At 39.1% G+C, this 22,704-nt stretch overlaps 1 protein-coding gene and 1 non-coding gene across 2 annotated transcripts in view; one reads left to right on the plus strand and one right to left on the minus strand.

Moving 5' to 3' along the window:
* The window catches only part of CUBN (cubilin (intrinsic factor-cobalamin receptor)), a 260,495-nt gene that overhangs the window by 30,266 nt on the left and 207,525 nt on the right, over positions 1-22,704 (minus strand). Inside the window, exons 58-59 of the mRNA XM_010859974.1 lie at positions 20,964-21,093; positions 16,065-16,282 (exon numbers count right to left, since the gene is read on the minus strand). Coding sequence (XP_010858276.1) covers positions 16,065-16,282; positions 20,964-21,093 — 348 coding nt within the window. The remainder of the gene's footprint in view (positions 1-16,064; positions 16,283-20,963; positions 21,094-22,704) is intronic.
* TRNAC-GCA lies at positions 15,309-15,380 on the plus strand. Its single transcript has one exon. It is a non-coding gene; the product is annotated as a tRNA-Cys (tRNA).

Below are 22,704 nucleotides of genomic sequence, written 5' to 3' on the forward strand. Positions count from 1 at the left end.
GCATATCTGAGGTTATTGATATTTCTCCTGGCAATCTTGATTCCAGCTTGTGCTTCTTCCAGCCCAGTGTTTCTCTTGATGTACTCTGCATATAAGTTAAATAAGCAGGGTGGCAGTATACAGCCTTGATATACTCCTTTCCTAATTTGGAACCAGTCTGTTGTTCCATGTCCAGTTCTAACTTTTGCTTCCTGACCTGCATACAGATTTCTCAAGAGGCAGGTAAGGTGGTCTGGTATTCCCATCTCTTGAAGAATTTTCCACAGTTTGTTGTGATCCACACAGTCAAAGGCTTTGGAATAGTCAATAAAGCAGAAATAGATATTTTTCTGGAACTCTCTTGCTTTTTCGATGATTCAACGGATGTTGACAATTTGATTTCTGGTTCTTCTGCCTTTTCTAAATCCAGCTTGAACATCTGGAAGTTCATGGTTCACATACTGTTGAAGCCTGGCTTGGAGAATTTTGAGCATTACTTTGCTAGCTTGTGAAATGAGTGCAATTGTGCGGTAGTTTGAGCTTTCTTTGGCATTGCCTTTCTTGGGGATTGGAATGAAAACTGACCTTTCCAGTCCTGTGGTCACTGCTGAGTTTTCCAAGTTTGCTGGCATATTGAGTGACCAAGGACATGAGTTTGAGCAAATTCTAGGAGACAGTGAAGGACAGGGAAGCTGCAGTCCGGGGGTCACAAAGAGTCAGACAGTACCGAGCAACTGAACCACCGCCACCTTAAACAGACACCACCTTTTAAGTGTCGTATTTATGTTTGCAAGAAAAAAAAAATCTAAATTTTAAATGGTTTCTGTATCCTGAGTTAGGCTTTTTGTTTGTTTTTAGTAATTTCACTCAGATTGACTTACCTTAAACATCTCATTTTGAGACTCAGTCTAGTTTAACATAGAATATGTACTTAGTCCTGTGATATTTGGGACACATTAAGCTAAAATACTAACAGAAACATAATTTCAGTGGTTAATCATGAGCTATAGTCACAAGAAAAAGAGCCATGCAACGCATAGAGAATTTAAGGTAAGGAAAAGGATATCATTAACTTTTAATTTATTTTGCGTTAGTTTGGTATTACTGAAAACACTTTATGTATGCATTAATAGTCTCTTCATGAAAATGAAGGGCACTTCATGAAAATCAGCCTCACCAATTTGAAATTTTTAAAATGCCTTATTAAGTAATACATAGTGATATAATCATGTCAATTGATGCAGGAAGAGGACTGACAAGATCCAACATACATCATGACATAAACTCAGAAAACTAGGAATAGAAAGGAGTTTTCTCAACTTGATAAAGAGCATCTATTGGGTTGATCCAACAATTCATTTGGGTTTTTCCATAGGCTATTACGGAAAAATACGAGCAAAATTTATGGCCAATCCAATGCAAAAAAACCTATAGTTAACACGGTACTTAAGGATGAAAACTATATACTTTCCTCCTAAGATCAGGGACAAGACAAGGACATCTTTTTCTCACTACCATATTCAACAAAGTATTGGAAACTCTTGCTATCATAATAGACAAGAAAAAAAATGCAGACTGCAGAGGAAGAAATAGAACTGCCCCTATTTGCAGATGCAGAAAATTCCAAGGACTCTGCGTAAAAATTCCTAGAATTAACAAGTGAGTTCAGCAAGAATTCATGATACAAGTACAATATACACAAAAGTCAATCGCATTTCTATAAACTAACAATGAACATATGGAAGTGAAATTAAAAACACAATTGTTTTAAAGAAGATAAAATACTTAGGTATACACTTGATGAAATATATATGGAATTTACATGCTGAAAATTACAAATTGTTGAAAAAAATTAAAGATCTACATAAATGGTGGGACATATGTATTTATGGATTGGAAGACTCAATCTAGCAAAGATGTCAACTATTCCCCAAAATGATTCATAGTTTTAATTGTAATTCCTATCCAAACCCCAGCAAGATTTTTCTGTTGACATTAAGAAAGCTTATTTTAAAGCTCAAGATAATAGAACATTATTATCATCAAGATAATAGTGTAACAGTAGTACACCAAGATAACAGAACATTATTCAGGGCTAAAAAATGAACTATCAAGCCATGAAAAGACATAGTAATATACAACTTATGTATGTTAGTAAGTGAAAGAAGCCAATTTGAAAAGGCTATATACTGTATGATTCCATCTGGATGACATTCTGGAAAAGGCAAAACTAATGAGACAGTAAAAGGATCACTTATTTTAAAATTTACATTGAAAGGCACAGGCTCTTGAATTGCTAAAACAATCTTGACAAAGAAGAATAAATTAGAAAGGATCAATCCACCTGTTACTATACAGCTACAGTCATCCAGATAGTATGATGTTAACAGAAAGTTAAGTGGATTAATGGAAAAGAAGAGAACACCAGAAATTAGTTCACACAAATATGTCCAAGTGATTCTTTGTTGTTCAGTTGCTAATTCGTGTCCGACTCTTTTGCAACCCCAAGGACTACAGCCCATGAGGCTCCTCTGTCCATGGGGCTTCCTAGGCAAAAATACTGGAGTGAGCTGCCATTTTTCTCTTAGGAATCTTCCTGACCCAGGCATTGAACCTATGTCTCCTACCTGCTTGACAGATGGGATTCTTTACCACTGAGCCACTTGGGAAGCCCAAGTGAGTCTTTACAAAGATGCAAAAGCAATTTAATGGAGGAAAGACAGTCTTATCAACAAATGCTGACAGAGAATTTGGACATTCAGAAGCAAAAACGAATTCCAACCTAAACCTCAGATCTTAAATAAAAATTAGTTCAAAACGGATCCTAAACATAAGTGAAAAATGTAAAACCATAAAACTTTTAGAGGAAATCAAAGTAGAAAATATTTGAGACCTCAGGATAAGTAAAGAGTTCTTAGCCTTGTTATCAAAACACTGTACATAAAAGGAGAAACCAATATGCTGGATTTTGTCAAAATTAAAAACTTTTGTTCTAAGAAAAGCTCTGTTAAGAAGACAAAAAGGCAATCTATGGACTGGAGAAAATGTTTGCAAATCACATACCTGGAAAAGACAACTATTGAGAATACATGGAGAAGTCTCAAAAGCCAACAGTGGAAAAACAAATAACCCAGTTTGAAAATGGGAAAAAATTATGAACATATACTCCACCAAAGAAGATATACATGTGACAAATAAAGCACATGAAAACTCTTCACCATTAAGGAAATATAAATTAAAATCATAATGAGATGTTAATGCACATCTGTCAGAATGGTTAAAATACTCACCTACATGCACACACACTCAGCGATAGCTCACTGTAGAGTACCACACTCCACAATGGAGTGAGCACAGTGAGGGAAACCAGAGTGTGGACCACAGAAAGTGTTCTCTGACGACTTTCTAACCAAAATGATAGAACACAGAGGACAATGAAATAGCATCTTAAAGCGCTGAATGAAAATAAGTGGCAAACTAGACCTCTATATTCAGAGAAAAAAAACCCCACGAAATTTAAGACAGAATCAAGCTATTTTCAGAAAAACAAAAGCCAAAAGACATTTTTATCAGAATATTTGATATAAATTTAGCAAAGCACTAAAGGGAGTTCTTCATAAAGAAATAAATTTAAGCCAGATGGAAGCATAGAAATTCAGGAAGAAAAGAACAGTAACAATGGTACATATTAATTATGTAAAACAATAAAAATGTTTTATATGCTTAAAACATATGTAGAATTTAAATAATTAAATAATGGCTATTAATAGCACAGAAGACAGGAAGCGCGTTAATGGATTTAAAATGTTGCATTTGTCATGTCATGGTAAAAGGACTAGTTTTAAACTAGATTCTGATGAGTAAAGGGGGAATGTTATAATCTCTAGGGTAATAACTAAGAGAAACTGCATACATAGATAATAGTATTTAAAAGAGAGTGATAATTGATTAATTCAGAAAAAGCCAAAACAGATAGCTAAAGAAACATGAGAACATATAGGACAAACAGAAAACAATACAGTGGTCTATTTAAACCCAATAATGTTAGTAATTTTATCAGATGTAAATATGATACATTCTCCGATGGAAAGACAAAGAAACCAAAACGCAAATACATTCTTTGGAGTATAGAAATGTTCAAAGTGGAGAGATTGAAAAATAAGTCATGAATTGAAAGAAAGCTAGGGAAAGAAAGCTATACTAAGTCGGCAATAGTAGACATTAAGGCCAAAAAGAAAAAAGGGCCTTGCAGAATGACATGAGTCAATTCACCAGGAAGACACAATAATTTTAAATGTAGATGTGCCACACATTACATTGCCTCAAGTAAAATAAGACCAAAATTCTGAGCTTCTAATTGTCCTATATGGCTACCCACTGGATGACTTAGAGTCACCAAATTCTCCATACCAAAACCAAAAGTTCTTATTTCCTCCTGTGAAACCTGGTTCCCCCCTGTAAGTTTATATTTGAATAGTGGATATTGCCCAGAAACCTTAGTAGCATCATGCTTTCCCTTTTCCTCATTCCTGTTCAAAGACTATTGCGTCCTCTTGATTCTTCATCTTAAGTGCTTCTCCTTTCAACGTCTTTATTTTTGCATTATCACTGTTCTCATCGTCCCCTGCCTAAATGACTGCAATGCTTTCCCAAATTTTCTCGGCCTAAAATGCTGCTCCTACTTCGAAACAGACCCTGATGCTGGGAAAGACTGAAGGCAGGAGGAGAAAGGGATGACAGAGGATGAGATGGTTGGATGGCATCACCGACTCAATGGACATAAGTTTGAGTAAACTCCAGGAGTTGGCAATGGACAGGGAGGCCTGGCATGCTGTAGTCCATGGGATCACAAAGAGTTGGACACAACTGAGAGACTGAACTGGACTGAACTGAACTGACCTGACTTCAGAACATCCTCCTCACAAGTGCTAGAATGTGCTTTCTAACCCAAATCATATTAGATCATAGGACTCTCCAGCCTCCAGACAATTGATGGTTCTCTTTGCTTGTGGTACACAGCCCAGCATGTCCACCGCTGCGTCTATCCTGTCTCAGCCCCTACTGTCCTCCACCAGAAACCCCAAAGCTTTACTAACAATGAGCAGGCCAGTCTGCAACCTCTGAAATGGGAAGCCTCTGCAACTTTGTACAAGCTTTTTCTTTTCCATAAAATGCCCATTTTCCCAACAAATGCCTTCTCAGCCTTCTGACTTACTATTATTTGTATCTAAAATGTATTCCATTCTAAATGAGTATCAGGGAATGTTTTAGTTTCCTCTCTACCACAGCTCTATGAGGTAGTTACTATTGGTAGCCCACTGTACAGATGAGAAAGTCAAGAGGATAAGTGACTGTTCATGGTCAAACTTGGTGGGATGTGTAAAGACTGAATCTGAACCTAGAAAATCTAGCTCTAGGGCTTGCACTATGTTTATGAAGCACTAACTACAAGTCAGGAGTCATCATTCTCTGCAGTGCTTTCTGGAACTTTTTTTTCCTGTGTTTTTGAAAAATTTTACTCAATGTACTTCAGATCCCTTTCTTCCTGCCTCTGCTGTCCTCTGCACATACTTCTGACAAAAGCATTTGCCATGCATAATTTACAATTCTTTCCTGACTCTTGAATAAGATTCTCAAAAACCAGGACTTTGTTGAATTCATCTTTGTGTCCCCAAAGAAAAGCTCACTGCCTGCATAGAAAATGGTGAATGCTATTGAATAAGCAATTAAGGAATGCATAGAGAATATATAGATAGTTCTTACTGGATGGATCTTTGCTGTCTAATCTAAGTTTATAAGGGGAAATCTTGGGGCTAAATATATTTCTTGAATTATAAAGCTGTAACTATGCTGCAAACATATTAGGCATGTGTTCGTGTGTGTGTATGTCTATATATAACTTTCTGGTTTTATGTATTAGCCTGTTTCAAAGCTAACTTAGTTGACTTTTGTGGCATATCTCATTGTGAAGAAACAATTAGCAGAACAACATCAAAAAATATCATCAAAAGATTTGAAACACTGCCAAAGGGGTAGTTTTTTGTAGGAAAATGCTTGTTTAGCTAAAAACTTGAAGTTATAAGTGATGTTAGGTCTGTTTCTTAAGAAAATCCATTCTCCTAATGCTGAATTTCAGAAGGCAGAGAAAATATAAAAATTTTTAAAACACCAGACACTTTAACGTGCAGCAACACTACTTAGAAGTATGACTTTTCTCATCATTGACAAAGTCAAAAGCTAGAAAGAAATGAGAAAATGTTCTATTTAGAGAGAGCAGGATTAAGAGCAGTGTGCCATTCAACAGTCATAATATGTTACAATAGAAACGATGTGAAATTCATCGATCCAGACCAAATATACAATAGCGTCTAATAATGTAAACAAGGGCATGGAATTGTTTTGCTGTTCTCAGTGATACATTAGATTGCACATTATACTATTGATATTTAAATTCTATGACTCTGATGGCAGAGCTATTTAATGGCCACAGGGATTATTTCCCCAATTCTGCTCAAGATGTGCTAAGAGACCCTGCCAAGTCAATTTCTATGTAACTCTGTTTCCCAGTTGGTAAACTAGAGCATATAGTAAGAATGCTAATTAGGGTTATAGCATAAAAGTAAATGCCCAAATTCCTTAATTTTGCTGGAATTTTGTGAAAGTGAAATTCGCTCAGTTGTGTCTAGCTCTTTGCGACCCCATGGTCTATACAATCCATGGAATTCTCCAGGCCAGAATACTGGATTGGGTAGCCTTTCCCTTCTCCAGGGGATCTTCCCAGCCCAGGGATAAAACCCAGGTCTCCCACATTGCAGGAGGATTCTTTACCATCTGAACCACAAGGGAAGCCGAAGAATACTGGAGTGGGTAGCCTATCCCTTCTCCAGGGGATCTTTCCAACCCAGGAATTGAACCGGGGTCTCCTGCATTGCAGGTGAATTCTTTACCAACTATTAGCCATGAGAATTTTGAGAAATTTTTACTAAACTGGAGGCTATAATTTGGAGGTAGAGATTTTTGTTATATAGAAATTTATTACCCTTATATTCCAATGCAATTATATTCCACATACTTGTGCTAATTCTTTACCATTATGCCATATGTGCAAAGCTGATATGATAGATGTGATGTTTGTCAACATTAGAAAGATAATGGCTTTTTACTGTATGTGTGTATATGTATACATAGAAATATAAGTATTACTTAAAATACAAATACTACAAATATATATTATGTATAATATATTTATGATATAAAATATATTCATATAAATATAAAATTTTGCTATAATACATTATTTATAAACAGTATATTTTAGTAAAATATATATTTTCCTTTCCTTCTGGTAAGGAGGAAGCAGTGACTCTTACTACAATATTTATATAGTAATAGTAAATTAAACTGGCAGTTCAGATGGTAAAGAATCTGCCTGCAGTGTGGGAGATCTGGGTTTAATCCCTGGGTTGGGAAGATCCCCTGGAGAAGGGAATGGCAACCCTTTCCCATATTCTTGCCTGGAGAATCTCATGGGCAGAGGAGCCTAGTGGACTACAGTCCATGACAATTAACTGCAAAGATTCAGACACAACTGAGCGACTAACACACTGACATTAGTAAATTAAATGCTCTGTTTAGGACTAGGTACAATTTGGAAAGCAGGCAAAGTCAAATGAGAAGATGAGAATGAAGAAAAATATCAATAGTTCTCTGTCTCTAAAGAGTGAGGAAAGAAATGACTTGCTTTTGAGAAAACTCACCCCCAGAATCTCTTGTCATCCTGAGTGTGTTTACTGATCTATGTGGAAACCATGTGGGCAGATGAGAAAAAGGATGAATTTAGGAGACAGTCCTACCTGATTCCAAGGTTGGCTTTACTTCTTACGAATTCTTTGACTGCAAAGTACTTAATCTCCTAACTTCTCTTTTCCTCCCTTCGAAAATGGGATAATCCATTCTGTCTCATGGGTGGTTGTGAGGATCAGATGAGAAAACCCATGCAAAGCACCTCTTGTAGAAGCTTAGTGACAGGTGGACAACCAGGACCTCTTCACCTGGGAGTGAGCTGAAATTAAAGCTCCCACACAAAGGTAACAGAACAAAGAGAAGAATATAGTCCCTGATAATGTTTTATCTCTAAACAACTGATTTACAACCAAAGAATCTTCTTCAGTGTTTATGCTGACCAGGCATAAACAAGACAGTCTGCTTGTATGTTCCTGGAAATACTATATCAAAGCCAGGACCAGTGAATGAGGATAATGATTATTACAGGAAACCTATGCTTATAAATAATTTAACCCCAAACACCCAGTTGTCTGATGAGGTGTGCATTTTTAGAAGGGCTGGAGCAGTTTTGGATATGCAGAATAACTGTTTGCTAGCTTCTTGTTTTTTTCAGTGCTTTTCAAAGTGTTATAATTTACTATTAACTCGATTTTATCACTGAGATTGGTTTTCACAATGCCATCTGGTTTTATTTTCCCAATGACAACCCTATCCTTCAAGGGGCAGCAATATGATCATTCAAGAGGCGGGTGGAGAGTGAGAACACAGACTGATATTGGAATACATTTTAATAAAAACCTTTCCCTTTTTTTGGCTGATCTGGCTTTGGTATGGTTTTGGTGAACTAAGCATTTGGTGGTTTCTTTAGCATATTTCCACATCCAGGGCTCAGCAAAAACCCTTGTCAATAAAACCCACAAAGGAGAAACCTTGCCTTTGACATCATCTCCCAAGAGGAACCTAATCACCAGTGAAAGCTGCAATACTTAAAAAGAGCAGAAATAAGCTTAGTTGAGCTTTCTGCAAATGGGTTTACAGTTTCAGCTCATCTCATTGTCAGACTTCATCAGAGGGAGCAAATGACTTTAAGAGAACAGACAAACAACACTGCTTTCGCGTAATATCCCCATTACTGCTAAACCGAGGGTTACCTAAGTAGTGGCTTACAAAGTTATTCACTTAGTAATTCAACTACCTTATTGTAATTGTACTTTTAAAAGTAATGTCACCTGGCAGCTAATATCAGGCTGCTGCTGCTGCTGCTAAGTCGCTTCAGTCGTGTCCGACTCTGTGCGACGCCATGGACTGCAGCCTACCAGGCTTCTCGGTCCATGGGATTCTCCAGGCAAGAACACTGGAGTGGGTTGCCATTTCCTCCTCCAATGCATGAAAGTGGAAAGTGAAAGTGAAGTCGCTCAGTCGTGTCTGACTCTTAGCGACCACATGGACTGCAGCCTACCAGGCTCCTCCATCCATGGGATTTTCCAGGCAACAGTACTGGAGTGGGGTGCCATTGCCTTCTCCCATCAGGCTGCTAGGGAGGACCAAAGAGATACAGAAACATTGCTAGTGTCGCTAAATGTTTTTATTTATTATTATTATTTTTTAATGTTTAGCCATAGAACTTTAGAATGCCTCTCAAAGTCCAAACTTAACACCCAAACTATGAAATTTACAAATAACTAGAAGCAAAAATCTGAATTTGAGATGTTGTTACATTTGCCTCCTTGTGGTTTTATTTTCCATCTTTGGGGCCCCAGACTGTCATCAGCTTTCTCTGTATACCTTTCCATCTCTCCTGTCCTCTCTTACAAGTTATTCTTGTTCAACTGCCTCAACTTCTTCCCACCACTGCCACCTGTTTTCTTGCAGCACATCTGAGAGACAGTTTCCAAATATTAAGGAGTGAGTGTGAAGTTGCTCAGTCATGTCTGACTCTTTGCGATCCCATGGACTGTAGTCTACCAAGCTTCTCTGTCCATGGGATTTTCCAGGCAAGCATACTGGAGTGGGTTGCCATTTCCTTCTCCAAATATTAAGACAGCAGGTAAAAATCAAAAGACCAGACACACATGACCCGAGTGCTGAGTCTGACCTAATTAAGGATGAAAGTCATCCAGGTCACTACCCCGAGTAATAGCAGAACTGTCTGTACCACGACTCCATGTTGAGAATGAGATGAATCTAGATATAATATAATGTATAACACATACATAGAATACATAATGTAATGTAACTTTACATTATCCATCTGTTCTTTAATTCATTCATATAGCCAATATTTGATGGAGTAATAGCTATGTGCTAGGTGTCTGCTGGGTGTGCTAAGTCGCTTCAGTTGTGTCTGACTCTTTGCTATCCTACAGACTGTATGTAGCCCGCCAGGCTCCTCTGTCCATGGAATTCTCCAGGCAAGCATACTGGAGTGGGTTGCCAAACCCTTCTCCAGGGGATCTTCCCAAGCCAGGGATTGAACCCGTGTCTCTTTCTTCTCCTAGATTGACAGGCAGGTTCTTTACCACTAGCCACCCAGGAAGCCCAGGTGTCTGCCAGGCTTTGGAATTTTATTGGAATTTAGCTTCTGATTTTGGCGTTAAGTTATAAAACATACTTTAGGGTTTGCTGGTTAGATTTACGTGCATGGTGAATATAAAAGAACATGAAATAATTGCACCCAGGAGTGCTGTTGATAATAATAACCCTATCTCCCCTCCTCTGCCTTAGAGAGAGAGTGGGATAGGTCATAGAACCTTATAGAAATTCAGAGCTTTAATATTACTTTCTGATATATATCAGTCCTCTTTGACATCTCAGGTACTTTACAGAAATTACCTACTGCATCCCCATCAAATTCTTGAAAGACAGAATATAGTAATAATTCAAGTTGATCTTTTTTTAGTGGATAAAAGCTGAACATAGTCACTAAACTTGTTTTCTTAAGTAATGTGTTCTGCAGCACTTTAGCATGTACTGACTATGGTGCAACACAGTCAGAATACATACTTTGAATCACTGATTCTCGTGCCTAATGTGATGAGCATGTCAAAAACAGACTGACTGGACAGTACTCTGGTGTGAGATCAGTAAAATAAGAAGAAAAGGGGGCTTTGATGACTTAAAAGCATGTCTGTGGATCTGAAATGTTGGGTGAGTGACTTAGGTAAGCACAGCCAGGGTGGAAGCAAACCCTGGCGATGAAGGGGGGGCAGAACTAAACAAGCGGAAGTGGACAGAATAATGGATACTCATGAGTGTCAGCTGTGCCCTGTGGGGCTTGCCCACTTCAGCACAACCCACAGGACTGATGCCTGTTTAAAGTTCATGGGATTACAGACACCACTGACAACTGGATGAAAGATTTGTCTTCTTTCCAGAGAAAGGCTCAGATCTGCAGATAATTTCAGATATCCACAGATCCCAGGAGCTCAGGATGACTAGGTCCCTGGTTATCAGTTATCCAGAATCACTTATTCATGTAGAGTAGGACTGATGGGGAAAGTGAGAAGGCAGGTGTCCTTCACAGGAAAGTGTCAGCCCCTGGGAAGGGCTGACTTTGTTTCTTCCTTACCTTCCACTCCATGCAAGTGGCCCTTCATAGCAGAAGCTCCATTAAAGAGGAGACCCGATTTTACCACATAATTCATTAGCAACAAACCAGGGGGATATTTCCCTCAAATTTGTTCTGACCTATTAGCAATATAAATATAACACGTGTACAAGAAGTTACCTAATGATTACAAAATTGTATGAGTCGGCACTTAACTGACTTCTGGAAAATTATAGCAGATTTATATAAAGTATTGTCGAGTGTTACTTTGGCCACCTCATGAGAAGAGTTGACTCATTGGAAAAGACTCTGATGCTGGGAGGGATTGGGGGCAGGAGGAGAAGGGGACGACAGAGGATGAGATGGCTGGATGGCATCACTGACTCGATGGATGTGAGTCTGAGTGAACTCCGGGAGTTGGTGATGGACAGGGAGGCCTGGCGTGCTGCGATTCATGGGGTCGCAAAGAGTCAGACACGACTGAGCGACTGAACTGAACTAAACTGAACTGATTGTCAAGTGTGGAAGTGAAATAGCAAATTTGTAAATCTCTAGGGTTTAGGTCAAGATGAACGAAAGTGAGCTGCTGCTGACTAAAATGGCGTCCATTTCACATCAATTATTTATTCAGGGAAAACACTGCTTTCCAGGCTAAACCAACAGCTTTGGAAACAAAAATACGCTGTCCCATCCATAAAGTCGTTTTTTTCTCTCTTTACAGAATGCTCAGGGCAGTTTGAAATGGATGACACTGAGGTGAAAAGTGCATTTTATTAGCCAAGCTTAAGATTTTTATCTAGACCTGTAGTGAAAATATCCTATAAACCCTAGAATTCATCATACCTTAATGGTTCCTCTCCCTTTTCCTCACCAGAAACAACAAAAACCAAATCAAACTGAAAGGCTATGCGGAGCAAACAGTGAATTTATATGTATGGTCTTGAAAGGTTTTTAAGATCAAAACAGTACAAAATTTTAATACTCAGGTGTTCAGTAAAAAAATAAAAAACCACTAAACATACTTAAAATTATTCTTTAAATATTCCCAAGTGGCTGATGGCATTTATACATGAAGAAGAGGTGAGAGGGGAACTTCCCTGGTGGTCCAGTGGCTAAGATTCTGTTCTACCAATGCAGAGGGTGCATGTTCGATCCTTGGTCAGGGAACTAGATCCTGCATGCTACAACTAAAGATCCCATGTGCCACAACTAAGCCCCAGTGCAGCCAAATAAATATTTTTTAAAAAGGAAGAGGTGATGGGCATGCAGGGGTAGCACATGGCTGGTAAGCAATGAAACCACATTTCTGCTCTCTGCGTGTAAACCTTCTCTCTGTGACCAGAGGAAAACAGTTATTGACTGAAAATGTCCAGTGTTTATGGGTAAGCAGGGGCTTTGATGGAAAAGGCAATGGCACCCCACTTCAGTACTCTTGCCTGGAAAATCCCATGGATGGAGGAGCCTGGAAGGCTGCAGTCCATGGGGTCGCTGAGGGTCAGACACGACTGAGTGATTTCACTGTCACTTTTCACTTTCATGCATTGGAGAAGGAAATGGCAACCTACTCCAGTGTTCTTGCCTGGAGAATCCCAGGGACGGGGGAGCCTGGTGGGCTGCCGTCTATGGGGTCGCACAGAGTCGGACACAACTGAAGTGACTTAGCAGCAGGGGCTTTGACGGTGCACGATTTTTCCCTCTGCACTACTTCAGTTCAGTAAAATCACATAAAGTCCCAAAATGTCTTTTTGTAGCTGAGAAAAACATCATAATTCATGAGGTTAGGGAACACTGACTAAGCTTCACGCATGTGACGACCATATAGAGTGCTTTAAGAGGACTTCAATGATCATGTGAGAATATATTAGGAAAAAGAAAAACAATTTGAAAGTGGGTAGAATGAGCTACGGAGAAGGCAATGGCACCCCACTCCAGTACTCTTGCCTGGAAAATCCCATGGACAGAGGAGCCTGGTAGGCTCCAATCCATGGGGTCGCTAAGAGTCGGGCACGACTGAGCGACTTCACTTTCACTTTTCACTTTCATGCATTGGAGAAGGAAACGGCAACCCACTCCAGTGTTCTTGCCTGGAGAATCCCAGGGACAGAGGAGCCTAGTGGGCTGCCATCTATGGGGTCTCACAGAGTCGGACACGACTGAAGCAACTTAGCAGTAGCAGCAGCAGAATGAGCTATGCAATTACATGTCATTTGATTCTAAAGTCTGTGCTAAAGGCATGGATAGATGAGTTCTTTTGTGCAAAAAAGCTCCAAAGGAAAGGAAAGTTTTTTTCAAAATAGCCTTCCGTGTTTTGTATGCCATTTCACTTAGGCAATTCTATTAAGGAAATGAATGCTCCCTGTCTACCCATAAGACTTGCTTTCAAGTTATTGTTGATACAGCTAAGTAGGGTTTCTGATTTTCTGATTCCATTTGTCACAATGTCTGCGTTTTATTGGGAAGACTTCAAGACACAAATGTCTAATTGCTTCCCTCGAGAAATGCATGACAAAAATCACATACCAAATGTAAAGAAGGTGAAGGTAAGCTCTGATTGCTATCAGAGGCATGAAGAAGGTTTGGCACAACATGGGGTAAACAGAAAGAAAGAGTTTGAACACCGAGGTAGAATTCTTATTATAGAAAACGCCCCAGATCTCTCTGAGTAGTCAGTAAGTGATTTGTTTTGTGAGCTTTTTGTTTTTAGAACATTGATCACTTCTATATTCAAAGTGAAGAATCAGAACACTTCCCAGAATCAGATATAAATGACCTTAGACTGTGCCACTGATGCTACAAGTACAGATAAACAGAGAACTGGTTAGCTACTTTATATTTTAATAAACTTAAACTTCTAAGCTAAAATGGATAACCAACAAGAACCTACTGTATATTTCAGGGAACGCTGCTCAATGTTATGTGGCAGCCTGGAATGGGAGGGAAGTTTGGGAGAGAATGGATACATGTATATGTATGGCTGAGTCCCTTCACTGTTCACCTGAAATTATCACCACATTGTTAATTGGCTATGCCACAGTACAAAATAGGGTTTCCCCGGTGGCTCAGATAGTAAAGAATCTGCCTGCAATGCAGGAGACCTTGGTTAAAACCCTGGGTAAGGAAGATCCCCTAGAGAAGGGAATGGCAAACCACTCCAGTATTCTTGCCTGGAAAATCCCATGGACAGAGGAAACTGATGGAGTCACAAAGAGTTGGATACGACTGAGCAACTAACCCTTTCAATGCAAAATAAAAAGCTTTTTAAAAAAAGTTCTAAGCTCATATTTACAGATAATTATTTCTCAGGAGCAGTGCCATTACAGGGGTGCTATTTTTGACTGAGCCTCTCATCTGGATTTCTCTTTTACCTTTAAAGGGCTCCCTGATTACTACCTTGTGCCAAAATTGCTTCTCAAGCTTCAATTTCCTCCTGTATTTCTCCATTTAGATATCTCATAGGTCTTCCAACCCAAAATGATCCAAACCAAATATAATATTTCTTCCCTAAACCTCAGCCTCCTAAGGCACCACTAACTAGTGAAAGAAAGTGAAAGTGTTCGTCGCTTAATCATGTCTAACTCTTTGCAACCCCACGGACTGTAGCCTGCCAGGCTCCTCTGTCCATGGAATTCTCCAAGCAACAATACTGGAGTGGATTGTCATTTCCTTCTCCAGGGGATCTTCTCAACCCAGGGATCAAACCTGGGTCTTCGACATTGTAGGCAGATTCTTTGCCCTTTGAGCCACTAGGGAAGCCCCTACTCATCAGCGAGCTACCCACAAAAAGTCATTCTCAACTCATGTCCTCATTAATAAGCATCAAGTTCCCAACACTGTACTTCCAGAGTATTCTACCTTCTGAGTATCTCTGAGATTTTTCACCTTTCCTTCTGTTTCTATTCACCCTGTGTTAGTTTGAGCTTTCAATCTTCCTCATCTAGAATTCTGTAATGAGCTTCTTCCTTTAGAGGTTAATGAGTCCTCGGAGTCTTTCTCAGTTTCCTGGATAGCTCAGTTGGTAAAGAATCTGCCTGCAATGCAGGAGACCCTGGTTCGATTCCTGGGTCAGGAAGTCTCCTTGGAGAAGGGATAAGCTACCCTCTCCAGTATTCTTGGGCTTCCTTGGTGGCTCACATGGTAAAGAATCCACCTGCAATGTGGGAGACCTGGGTTCAATCCCTGAGTTGGGAAGAACCCCTGAGGAGGGATAGGCTACCCACTCCAGTATTCTTGCCTGGAGAATCCCACGGACAGAGAAGCCTTGTGGGCTACAGTTCATGGGGTTGCAAAGAGTTGGACACAACTGAACAGTTAAGCACATAGCACGAAGCCTTTCTCTACCCTGCTACCACTATGATGCTTCTAGAAGCAGAGTCTGGACATGCATTACTTAAAATTCTCCCAGGTTCCTCACCATTTTAAGGATAAAGTCAACGCAGGCCACAAGGCCTTTTTTTTTTTTTTTTTTTTAATCTGGCCCTTGCTACCTACAGGCTCAACTCCCACTATTTTCATGGGTGATAATGAGACTCAAGTCTCATTTGAGATACTGCTGTAAACAGACTTCATCTTTAAATAGTAGAGAGACACATTTGTTGAGTCATTTTTTTTCACTCAACATACCTTATATGTAATTTTTAAAACCAAAATTTTATGTGACATATTCCTCTAAACTTAAATGAAGAGCAGGTGAAAAAAAATTAAAGCCGAACAGTAACAGTTATAAAAAACAGATTTACAGGTCCAAAATTCTTACCCAATGTCTGCCGGAAAGTTATCCTCCAACCTCTTGCTGTTTGAATTGAATCTGTCTTGAACACCAAGAACATACTATTATTGCTGCTCCTAATATTTGGTGGAAGGTTGGAGCCACAGAATTGGCCGAGAAGGGGATCGCTGATGTTAGAACCATCGTAAACTGCCAAGTAGTCTTCAGAGCAGGAAGCCGAGGGAACCACATCAAAATCATTGAACCTGTGAAATGAACCTGGTTAATAGCGATGTTCTCTGTATTTCCATTAAATTATAGCTTTAGCTCTTATTTTTTAAAAAAAAGATAGGACAAAGGTTAACAAGCATCCACGATTCACTTGCTAGGAAACATTAGAAATAATATACTATTTTACTGATCAGTTCAAAAGTTTAGAGGAAATTTTTTGAGAGACTAGAATATGGCAAATAGATGGGGAAACAGTGGAAACAGTGAAAGACTTTATGTTTTGGGGCTCCAAAATCACTGCAGATGGTGACTGCACCCATGTAATTAAAAGACGCTTGCTCCTTGGAAGTAAAGTTATGATCAACCTAGACAGCATATTAAAAGGCAGAGATATTACTTTGCCAATAAATGTCCATCTAGTCAAAGCTATGGCTTTTCCAGTAGTCATGTATGGATGTGAGAGTTGGACTATAAAGTTGAGTGCCGAAGAATTGATGCTTTTGAACTGTGGTGTGGGAGAAGACTCTTGACAGTTCCTCGGGCTGCAAGGAAATCCAACCAGTCCATCCTCAAGGAAATCAATCCTGAATATTCATTGAAAGGACTGAGGCTGAAGCTGAAACTCCAATATTTTGTTCACCCGATGCGAAGAACTGACTCATTTGAAAAGACCCTGATGTGGGAAAGATTGAAGGTGGGAGGAGAAGGGGACAACAGAGGATGAGATGGTTGGATGGTATCACCGACTCAGTGGACATGAGTCTGAGTAAACTCCTGGAGTTGGTGATGGACAGCGAGGCCTGGCATGCTGCAGTCCATGGGACTGCAAAGAGTTGGACACAATTGAGTGACTGGACTGAACTGAACTGATGATAAGCTTTTGGAATACACAGATGAGTAAGACACAGCTCTGGATTTCCAGGATCTTATAGTCAAGGACCTAGTAAGTCTCTTTGACATTAAGCTTTGACAAGCTGAACTGATACTCATTTATCATTTGAGCAACACTTTAGTTTCCCAGTCTCATTAAAAATATGGTATTTACTCTGCTCCCTTGTTACTTTTGTGACATCAAGTGGTACTATTATCCTATTCTTTATTTATGGGAAGGATGCTAATATAACAGAGTGGGAAAATGCTGGTTTGAGAAGCAGAGCTTCATTTTCATTCTTACACTCTGTTTCTTTTAAAACAGACTTTATTCTAAGGTTAAATGAAGCTATATATAACTAAAACCAAACTAGGGTACCTGGGATAAGTAAGTGAAGTCACTCAGTTGTGTCCAACTCTTTGCGACCCCATGGACTGTAGCCTACCAGGCTCCTCTGTCCATGGGATTTTCCAGGCAATAGTACTGGAGTGGATTGCCATTTCCTTCTCCAGTGGATCTTCCCGACCCAGGGATCGAACCCAGGTCTCCCACATTGTAGACAGACGCTTTACCGTCTGAGCCACCCAGGAAGACCTGGCATAAAGAAGATGCTAAAAAAAAAAAAGAAAGAAAGAAAGAAAGAAAAGGAAAAGAACAGACCCAACAAAAGATTATTATTTCTGTGATTTTGAAAACCAGGAATATGAAATAAGTTATTCCTCAGAAAAAAAATATAAGAAACCAATGGTACAAAAGAATGAATTAAATTCTCTTGCATCTCACTTCACTGAGGTAAGCAGTAATTCACATTTCAGATCACTGTAGTCATCATGGGCATGTTACCAGTCATCCCAGCTCTAGACCTTCCTGACATTTATTAGGATTGTCTTTTTGTGACAAACACTAGAGGTCTGACGTGGCCCTAAGAGATATTTTGGCCCCAGAAATGTAAACAGTTGTCATGCATATTCCTTTTGGAAGAAGTTCTAAGAACTACTACTCAATTTGCACATTGTCTTCCACTGCAGTGATGATCATGGAAGCAAATGTAAAATGAGTTTCCATCAACCTGGGTGGCTGAGTGACCATGTTAGGAGGTGATTCCTTGCTAGACCACTCTGGACACACTCATACAAGTGAGAAAGAAACTTGCTGAGTTAAGCTACTGTGCTTTGGAGTTGTTTGTTACCACTTATAACCTATCCTGACAGATACATCCCTGACTTTTCTTTTTATTGCTTAACATAGTATTTCTTTTCTTTTTTTATTGAAGTATAGTTGATTTACAATGTTGTGTTAGTTTCTGATGTACAGCAAAGTGAACCAACTATTTATGTATATATTCTCCTAGATTTTCTTCAGAATTATGGTGGGTTTATTATAGCTTTTTTAAAAAATCTATTTAAGTTATTTGATATCATGTCATTATTTTGATAGGTTCTTCTTCTGTCTCAGATGTTTTTGTTATCTGGTGGGTTGTTTTGTGTGTTTTTGCTAGCCTCTGTTCAGTTCAGTTCAGTTACTCAGTTGTGTCCAACTCTTTGCGATTCCATGGACTGCAGCATGCCAGGCCTCCCTGTCCATCACCAACTCCAGGAGTTTACTCAAATTCATGTCCATTGAGTTGGTGATGCCATCCAACCATCTCCTACTCTGTCATCCCCTTCTCCTCCTGCCTTCAATCTTTCCCAGCATCAGGGTCTTTTAGATGAGCCAGTCCTTTGCATCACGTGGCCAAAGTATTGGAGTTTCAGCTTCAGCATCAGTCCTTCCAATGAATATTCAGGACTGACTTCATCTAGGATAGACTGGTTTGATCTCCTTGCAGTCCAAGGGACTGTCAAGAGTCTTCCCCAACACCACAGCTCAAAAGCATCAATTCTTCAGCATTCAGTTTTCTTTATAGTCCAACTCTCACATCCATACATGTCTACAGGAAAAACTATAGCCTTGACTAGATGGACCTTTGTTGGCAAAGCCTCTGTAATAAATAGCATATAATATGGAATACTTGTTTAAATATCTCATGATTAGAGAGGATTAAGAAAAAATGATACAGTATGTTAAAATGACACAATATGTTTTGGTTGGACGAATGTTTTCAAACTGATGATAAAGATCAAGATGAAAAGTTTCTTAATTTTCTTTAACCATGTGCAACATTTAATGTTCCTGTAATAGAAGAGGGCAAAACAATTACTAGATAACTTCCAAAAATACTTTTTTCATTCTTATTTTCTATAGACAATACATTTATTTTCCACAACATGAATCCATGAACAAAGATAAAAACCTGAATTTCCAGGAGGGATTCAAAGCTTTTTCGGGTTTGTATCATTTTCCCATGACAGCACAGAAAGTATCTGGAAAAACCCATTAACCCAGAAAACCTCATGAAGCTGGCCTATTTTGAGAGCCTTGAAAAATCTGTTTTACTACAGTCTACAACTTCTGCGGTACCTAAGAAAGTATCTGTTTCATAGAATATAGTTTCTTAGAAAGAATACAATAAATAGTTTTCCAGACATACTGCTCTGACCTTTGACTATGGTGAGCCCCAGGGCCTATATATATATTATAGCATATACTATAATCCTACACATGTGAGAATCAAATATTGGGCCATGATGGCAAATGACAAGAACTATCCCTTAAGCTTCCATTCTTAGCAGGTGATCCCTTCACAGACCTCTTGCTCCTGGCCATCCGGCAGTTGTTTATGCTTTTGTTCTGAGGACTTAGAGGATTTTTGGCTTTGGGCCATGGCGTCCTTAAACAGTCTCTGGTGGGAGCTGCAGTGTTCTTCAGGATCCAGCCTGTAGCCCCTCCCCTGATAAGACCCATCTTACAGTCCAAGGACCCATTTGATATGTGAGTCTCTGGAGGTAAACTGCAGAGAGTTTATGACTTGGGGGAGAGAATGTGATCACAGTCATATAGGAGGAACAGAGGTAGGAGGAGTCCTAGCCCATTAAGCGTCTATAAAAAATTCTATATTGCCATAAACTACAGCAACTTTCAGAGTTTTCCACCACATGCTATATATCACTGAAACACAGGAGTTAGAAATATATTATCTTGGATGACAACAATTGTGAACTTTATCACTTGGAGAACTGCAGGTTACTTTCCTTTAATCAGTCTTATTGGAAGTAGGCAGGATCAGGGGAGAATTTACTGATGATATAAGATACCTTGTTGAGCACCAGTTTAGAAATATTCTGAAACAGGAATAAAATGAATTTCTTAAGTAGTTAGAAAATTTACCTTTTGAGAGAGCATATGGAAGGATAAAGGACATGTTTTGGGGAGGAAATCTGATAAGGATTTTTTTGACTTTTCATGTAATAGTGTATTACTTTGGAAAAGTTATGTGATACTCCTGAGCTTCAGTTTTCTCTTCAGTACAGTGAGATTAATAATATATACCTCATATGATTGTATGAAGAACTAAATAAGAGAATGGTGCAAGTGGTCATTAAAGTTCTTCATGTATTATATGTCTCCAAAATGAAAATTGCTTTCTCTTGCCCTCCCCACACCCTTTGAGATAGGCTTATAGCATTGCACCCCATTATATAAACTCCTTTAAAACTGTTGGAAAACTCCAACAATTGTTTGAGCTGGTGGAGTGCCTGTTTTTCCCTGCATGACCACTGGCTTGTGTGGAGGGTAGGGAGGCCATGTCCTAGGCTACCAGGACCACACCACAGACTCGCTTTCTCTTCTTCCAGATTCTCATACGTACCTCTGATGAGCATCAGTAGTCTGCATCATTAAAGGAATATCTTTTCTGTAAACAGAGCTGAAACAGTTTTCTCAAGAAAGTAATGCGTCTTACGTACTTGAGCTGGATGACTCTGTTGCTTCTGACAGTGATGGTGTAAAGACAGTGCACGTCGTCAGGGTAGTTGGAGTAGGTATACAAAGGACTCTTGATGACTCCAGTGGAGAGATTGAACACACCACCGCAGGCTGGGATAGAAGTGGCGGATATGCAGAGAATGATTATGACTCGAAGCAGAGGAAAGTCATTGTCAGACATTCTTTACTATGTTACCACCAAGAGAGAAGACAATCATTTGTCTCAGAGCAATATAAACCTCCCTTTATTGGGTTTACAAATAATTCATGCTTTCCCACTGCCATGGAGGGAAGAAACAGTAAGAAGCAGGGAAGAATGTTTCAAGGCACCTCTTGGAATGGAATAAATCTGAGTCCAAAATAATGGCCAGTGTGAAGGTAATGAGAGAGAATGTTCCGTGTGTTGGAATAGAACCGTCCTTCTTTTACACTGAAGTGACAGATGCAAAGAGATGACAGTGATGGCTGGAAGTTTAGAAAAGGTGTGCTGAATGCAAGGCGCATCGTGGGCTTATGAACCCAGGAAGGACTGTGATCTAAACATCTTAAATAATATAGATTGGAGTCTCCTATGTCCATGATAGAGTATTACAAGGTGATGTTCCAGAAATCACTTTTGGAATAATGGAGCTAAGTTTCCTTTTTGGGCTCACATGCATAACTCTTGGGTCCTGTGTATTTCTAGCTAGTCCTGAGACTGGTAAGGACCATATTTACACAAGTTTTACTGAAGAAACAAGGCCTATCCCTTGCCCTGAGGCCAGCAATTAATAGCCCACAACCCTTAGTTATTCCTACTAGGCAATAAAACAACAGCTGTAAAAATGGAATGAAATTCCATTGTAAAAAAACATAGAAATTTTATTTGTTTGACCTTGCATGTAAGAAGGATGAACTTGTATTACCCAGTGATGGAAAATGCCCTATTCTCACTGCAGCAAGAAAGGTTTATATTTATTATATATTGTGATTCTAAAATTATAGTAAGGTTACTATACTCTGATGATATATTGTCAACGGATGTGTTCCATTTACTTCTGTTAGAAATGATAACCAAATAGTGGCTCCCATTCAAGGTTATAAAGGTTATTTATTTATTTGTCTGTTTGTTTATTTTGTCTTAGCTGAGTCCACCTTGCAGAGAATGCTATCCTCTATGCCCATAAGAATTCACGTGCTGAGACCTCTTGGTACACCTGCAGTGAGTTAAATGTTAGATTTGTGTAGCCATTATTCTATTTCATCTTGTACACAATTATATGGTCTCTGAAAACTATGCCTAAATAACTCCTAAATTTGTCCATTGTCAGGATCTGAAATTTCAATATCAATAACCCTCTTTAAAGAAGACTCTCAGAATAGATAACATGAACCCTTTACACAGTGTTTTAGGAAAATGAGGGATTGAAGACTAAAAGAATATAAAGCAGGGAGGAAACTCTCCATAACACTAGCTGAAGCAAAAGAATAAAACAAACCACCCCTTATCCTTACTCAGCAGACAGCTGGGGGAAGGAATGTTCATGGCTCTATTCTGTTTGTGCCAACAGAACCCCAGAGCCACACAAAATCATACATTACAAATGGAGTCAGGACTTGGGTGGCAGCTAATGTGGACACATTGTGAAGGCCTTCTTCATGAGTAAATAAACATTTTCAGTCTCCTCTGTGGATGGAAACGATAATTTTTTTTTAAAGAAAATGATTTGACTTTCTACCTTT

The sequence above is a fragment of the Bison bison genome, unplaced genomic scaffold (genome assembly GCF_000754665.1).
Source record: "Bison bison bison isolate TAMUID 2011002044 unplaced genomic scaffold, Bison_UMD1.0 scf7180017864461, whole genome shotgun sequence".
In the NCBI taxonomy this organism is placed as follows: Eukaryota; Metazoa; Chordata; class Mammalia; order Artiodactyla; family Bovidae; genus Bison; species Bison bison.